Source organism: Larus michahellis, chromosome 2 (genome assembly GCF_964199755.1).
Source record: "Larus michahellis chromosome 2, bLarMic1.1, whole genome shotgun sequence".
In the NCBI taxonomy this organism is placed as follows: Eukaryota; Metazoa; Chordata; class Aves; order Charadriiformes; family Laridae; genus Larus; species Larus michahellis.
In genome coordinates, this window is record NC_133897.1 from 72,661,011 (window position 1) to 72,667,482 (window position 6,472).

A 6,472-nucleotide genomic window follows, 5' to 3' on the forward strand; every position below is an offset into this window, starting at 1 on the left:
CTGCTTGATTGTCCTCATGAGGAAAAAGCTTTTCCTTATAGCCTTTTCGTGGCTGAACATCTCTTGTTTCAACTTACGCCTGTCACCTTTCGTGTTCCCACCATGTACCAGTGTCAAGAGTCTGGCTCCGCTTCCTTGATAACTTCCTCATTAGTAATGATAGACTGCTGTTAGGTCTCCCCAAAGCCATCTGTTCTCCAGGCTGAACAAGCTCCAGTCTCAGCCTTTCCTCGTATACAGAGTTCCTACCCCAACCAGCTTGGTGGCCCTCCACTAAACTTGCTCCAGGCTGTCAATGTCTTTCTTACATCAGAAAGACAAAACAGTAGCTAGACGTGGTCTAGGGAGTGCTGAGTGCAGGGGATAATCACCTCCCTCAATCCCCCTCCCTGGGGTCTTGTTCATACAGCCCGTCATACAGGAAAGCTGTTGGCTTTCATTGCTGCCAGGTATGTTGCTGTCTCACATTCATCTTGCTGTCTCCCAAAATCCCCAGGATCTTTTCAGCAAAGTTGCTTCCTGGATAGTCAATCAGCCCCAGTCTGTATTGTTGCAGGGGATACTTTCTTCCCAGGGAAAGACTTTGGATACGTACCTCTTGAATTTCATGAGCTACCTCTTGGCCCATATGATCCTACGGGCTTTTATGGGTTGAGTTCTCCAAATTGATCTTCATCCACTAGTGATCAGTCTCTTCCTTTCACTAAGCACAAAGGACTACGAGACCTTATTTGTGAGGACTGAAGCAACAAAGGCATTGAGTACCTCAACAACATCTACATTTGCTCTCACTCAGTCATCCATCCCATTTATCAGTAATGCCACATTCTTTTTGTTCAGCCTTCTACCAGTGCAGGGCTAGAAGGTCATCTTCTTGTAAGCATCAATTCTAGGTGAGATCTGGCTTTCCTAAGGCTATTCCTGGACTGCATCCTGCTGTGCTGTCCTTTCAGCAGATGTCAAGGAAGTCAAAGGCCCCCACATTGAATGGAGTTTTAACAATACAGAGAATTCCTCAAGTTGTTTAGAGGAGACATAATTCACTCTCTGATCAGATGGTCAGTAACAAGCTCTCATCCCAACATCACCCTTACTGGCCTCTCCTCTGATCCTGACCCACAAGCTCTCAGACATCCTTACAATCAAGCTAAGCTGTATTTGTCCCAGAACTTTATCAGCAAAGCAAAAGTCATCCTGGCATTCCCCTGTTTGTGGTGGATCCAATTGGTTTGCCCAGTGCTTTTCTGAAAAATCGATGGATGTTTACAATACATCAGATGAACCAAAATACTATGGACCAGAAACATACAAAGGAGGCAGCTGCCTAAAATGGTTTTATTCAAAGCTTCACCCATTCTTAGTCCAGTTTCTGTGGCTCATCAATACAACCAGTTTTCTGTTAAAAAACCTTTACATCCAAAACATTAAGCTTCAGAACTTAATACAGTTTATTTCAGATGCCTTACTTTTTGTTCAGGGCTTGTTTTAAAACTAATTTCTGTCTACACACTGTGTTTTAGTAAGCACATGCTTTACACTAACGCACATCTGAGCTTATTTGAAGAAGTAACATTCACAGACATCATCTACAGACGTTAAGTAGTCTTTCCCTATAGTTTACACAGGTTGAAAGAATAAACAATATACTAGAATGCAGAGGATAAAGAACCACCACAACTCTTAAATCTTCTTGCAACGGAGATGAAAACAGATAATTGAAGTACTCCATTATACATATATTTTCCACAATATAAAGGCTCATATTTCTGTTCTTGCACTGAAAAAACTGAATTACAATTTTAGTACATAAGATTCACAGAGATTGTAAATAATTACACTTTAGTGTACTGCACCCTGAATCTTTTATAAAGTACTACAATAACATTGAATATTCACATAATTTAAATAGTCATTTATAAATTGATTGACAGTCATCAGAAGTTACTTAGGCCTATCAATCAAGGTTCTATTAAGCACAGTATTTCCTCAGTATTAGGGTTAAGCTCTTCTGTATCTAAAGAATATTCTGTAAAGTGTTTTTGTAACAGACTCTTATATATAAGCCACTTTTAGAGTGTTCTTGTTAAAGAAAAATTTACATCAATGCTATACATTAAGATCTTCCAAAGTACCTCTGCCTGCTTTTTTTTGCTTCTCTTGATTTGTCTCCCAAAGTCTTCAACCTATAAATCAAAACAAAAAAAATCAGACATTTGCAACACCAAAAACAGAGAACAGCTTGAACAGACGTGTTAATTCCAGTCTATTATAGTTAATTTTGTTTCAGCTTATTTCAAAAATAAATCAAATTTCACTTAGTTTTGTGGAGACTGTCATGGAATTGTTTCCACCTACATTGCTTCTAAATTATGAGAATTTTTTCTACAAGTGCATCAAGCAATTGGGTATGAAAAGTTTAATGGAAGCTATATATCCAAGTCTTCTAGCTCTTGATACTGTTTCCTCAGCAGACAGGTATTAAAGACCTGCATAGAAATAATCAATCCAATCCTGAAGAACACCCTCTAGAAAAAGGCATGCGTGCCAAGGAAAAGCATAACACACACGCTTGTCACTTGCCATAAGTCTGCCAAGACAAAACTAGGACAAGGACAACTTTTCTTCCGCTAACTATCAGAATCTCCAGCAGCATCACCACAGTGTGCTGCCCCTGAGCATATCTGAGGCTTGTTTCACCTATGTCCAAATTCAAACTGACTGGTATCTTCCTCCTAAAAAAAAAGAAAAAAAACAAACACACACAAAACCCCAGCCATCAGTAAACAAAACACACACCCCAACTCTTTTCCACTCCTTACTCTTTTTCAGTCAATCCATATATGCTAGTCGGGTTGTCATGGTAGAGTTAGTACCAAAACCTCCTGCTGTTTTCTGACTACCAAGATGATGGACGTCCTCAACCTCCGCGCCCTTCGGAGTCTTGGCTCTCCAGGACAGCAAGGGTTAGGAAGAAATAAAGGACACAGACACAAGCAAGATGGAAACAAGCTATGAGATATCCTCCAGACGTGATAGAGAGATATATAATCCTGATTGACCCCATGACTAAGAAACAACCTAATACATAGATATTCAAGCTACTTTTAGGGTGAGACCAGTCTTCGCCACCAATTTCCAGGAACTCAAAGACGACACCTCAAAGCTCTACAGCAAAACAGGTGGCTAGCAATTTGAGAAAAGACATGCTAAGGCAGGTCCCACTCCCTGTTAGAGAGCTGTTCTTAACAGACAAGCCAAGCAGCAACAACCACAGCACCCTGACGAAGAGCACCACTGTTGCAGAAAGCAACACATTCCCCAGCATGCACCCCAGCCTGCAACAGCAGTATTGCTCTCCACACAAGGACAGAAGGAAACCTTGTGTCACAACTACCAGTTCTCTTACTAGAATATCTGCCAGGCAATCAGAATTAAAGGTTAAAGAATTTATCACTAGACTACACAACACTGGCTCCCTTTCAGTAGTGTTCTCGGTAAAAAGTAGCGGTACTGTGAGCCACACCACTCAAGCTGGTAGAAACACACAAATTACTGTCGTCACAGACCAACACAGCTCATTGTTCTTTTGGGATTTTTTCCTTATCCTGCAAAAGATTGCTTGCAGGTAGAGGGGTCAAACCTAGATACCTCACTCACAGGATACACAGAAGTAGACAGGAAACAGCTGAGCAGGGGAAACAGGAGCTCATTTCTTTGTACACAGAAACAGCTAATAACCCTAAACTGCTCTTTCTGTAGATCACACAATGCCAGATTTAATCTTTTTCAGCCGCACATAAGCATTCCCTAATTCCTATGGAAGGGATATTCTTTCATTAGAAGCCCTGGAAAAGCTTCTCCCTCTCAATGTTTCAAGAAATTCAACTGTTCCACTTTGCAAGCATTCATGTGTAGTTAACAAGTTGGCCACAACTGGCCCAGCATTCTTCACACAAGAAATACTTTCTCTAGGTTTTGACCATTTTGAGCTAAAGTCCTAACAGTATAAAATTACTTCTATTACCACTTCGGTGGGGTACGGAACAGGGTAATCCAAAACACTATGGCATTGCAGTTGCATTGTCTGGGAAAGGAAAAAGGGCAAAACAGGGCAAGTCATATTCTGGCCTGAATCCATGGAGACACTACAGGAAAAAAGCTGATGTTCTCCACGGCCTCTGCTACCACGGCTCCAAGACAGGGCTTCCCAATGGCAACAAAGAATACATCCCAGATTAAAAAAAAAAAAAATTAAAGAAAAAAAATTAAAGAAGGGACACTCCAAGAAGGGCACATTAATGGAGCTGCTAAAACACAAAGATGGAAATGATGAAATCAGAGACTGTTCCCAAAACAGAACAAAACATTGCAATACAAAGAAGGCGGCAAATTAGAGACTACGTTGACTCCACTGTAGCAATACATGGAGATCCAAAATTAAATGACCATCAGATCCAGCATGTTATGACCTTTCTGTTGTCCTCTTTCATCATGTGAAAAACATTTTTTTCAGAAGAACCTTACACTGTACTGAGGCATCAAACTGCGAGAAGTTCTAAAAATAACAGCAAAACAGAAAGACACACAGCAATAAAGCAATGCCTTAGTCTGTATTCTTAAGACATTTTAATATTCAATTATTGATGTTGAGACAGATAACCTATAAGCAATTTATCTGGTTCACTGATAGCTTATTCTATCAATTTCTACGGACCTTCATACGCTGGTGCAAATGAGCCATTATAAAGTATTTCAGTTTCTGGAGTACATACACACCCATCGCTATATATAAATATTAACCATAGAGGTATTATAAGGCAGCCTCAACACTGCCAAAGACCACACAGTTTTTAATAGTAATTGATTACAACACAATATTCTCCTGTGGCTCATTATGAGCCAACAGTTTTGCAGCTGAGAGGTGACCTTGTTCTCTGGCCATCCACTGACTTTTCCAGCAACACCCATTTGGGCCACCTGCTTGTACTAAGAACAGCATTGATACAGGGCCTATCAAAAAAGCCTTGTGAGGCAACGTAGGAAGAATATCTTTCTACTTTTTAATGTAAGCAAGGGGATGCTCCTTTCAATTCTCCCACACTTCTTTTTCCCAAATGACAGTAACTCATACTCCAAGTAAAGAAAAGCTTTTCATACATCGAACAGACTACAACGATGCTCTTTACGCAAGTCCATTAATCTATAAAACCTCGAAGGTCGTTTATGTCATAAAAAATTCAAGAGCGTTAATTGACCCCATTCACATCTCCCTCACTCTCTCACAACAGCAGTCTCTCTTTCTCTCCCCAGACCGCAGCTGCCTCCCGAACACCACGGCACCTCCTCCCCTCGGCTCCCGACGGCAGCTGCCGGGGCTCGCTAGCCGCCCGCCATGAGCCGCCCGCCATCAGCCGCCCAAGCCAGGCGGGAAGCGCTGGGCTCAGGGGGGTGGCTTAGACCCAGGGGCCGCGTTCCCAGCCCGTCCCCGCACACAGCGGGATACTGGGAGAGGGAAGGGCCCCGGCCGGGGGTGCCGCCTCCACAGTCCCCTCCTCTTCCTCCCCCCTCCCCCCGGCCCCCAGTCACCTGCTTTCCCCTCCCCGCCCGGCCATGGGGCGCGGGTTCCCCTCCCGTTCCCTCCGCCCCCTCCAGCCCCGCCGGGCCGGGGAGGTGCTACCCACCCGGCGGTGAGGTCCTGCTGGACGCTCAACAACCGCTCCCGCAGCGTCTCCAACATCGTCCCGGCCTTCTGAGCTGCGGAGGCCAGCGCCGGGCCGGAGGGGCGGGACGTGAGGCCGGGCCTCGGCTGCCACCTCCCTCCTCAGCCCGCGGGCGGTACCAGGCGACGGTTAATCACCGCCCTCGCGCCCAGCGGAAGGCCCGCCTTCTCTTTTCCGTTGAGGGCCTCGCGCGTGTAACGGTTCGAGCACCCTCACAGAGTTAGGGGGCGGTGCTGAGGAGAGCCGGGTTCGTTGCCTTGCCTTCCCCGGCGTGCGAGTAACGCCGGGTAGAGCCGCGTTTGAAGCCCGGGCCGCTTCAAGGATAGATTCTTGAGGCGCGTTTGGATGCCTGAAGTTGCAGCAAGAGGCTTTTTAAGAACCACAGTGAGCTCCTTGGCGGGTTGGGCCCCTTGCCTTCATGGTTTTGACATCAGCAGTGGTAGCGTAGGAGGGAACTCGGGGAATGGGGCCTCGCAGCAAAATCTTAAAAGTATGGAAAGAAAAAGCACTGGGTCTCCCTGGGATCACTGGGTTCTTTGAGTAAGGGGTACATGATAGTGTTTCAATGTCCTTGCAGAGCAGGTAGTCCAACTGCTAAGTTTGTCTATGTGGCCCACCACTGTTTTCTTTAGAGACTACCAAGCTTGTATAGATATTAGTCTTTAAAAAGAATGACAGAAGGGTTGCTAGTTATTAATAAATAATAATTAATTAATAAAGATAATAAATAATGCAGTGAAAAGTTTTAATTA

The 6,472-nt window shown here is 44.2% G+C and overlaps 1 protein-coding gene across 2 annotated transcripts in view; it reads right to left on the minus strand.

Annotated features, from left to right (window-relative positions):
- DTNBP1 (dystrobrevin binding protein 1) overlaps nt 1-5,873 on the minus strand; it is a 71,673-nt gene extending 65,800 nt beyond the window's left edge. The window contains exons 1-3 of one of the 2 annotated variants that reach the window (XM_074575857.1): nt 5,276-5,476; nt 2,820-2,947; nt 2,133-2,183 (exon numbers count right to left, since the gene is read on the minus strand). Coding sequence is in view for 1 of the 2 variants with exons in the window: in XM_074575856.1 (XP_074431957.1) it covers nt 2,133-2,183; nt 5,682-5,737 (107 nt within the window). In the remaining variant the exon portion in view is untranslated. Of the gene's footprint in view, nt 1-2,132; nt 2,184-2,819; nt 2,948-5,275; nt 5,477-5,681 lie in introns of those variants that run through there. The other variant, XM_074575856.1, reaches the window with a different exon arrangement.
- Between the last annotated feature and the right edge of the window lie 599 nt (nt 5,874-6,472).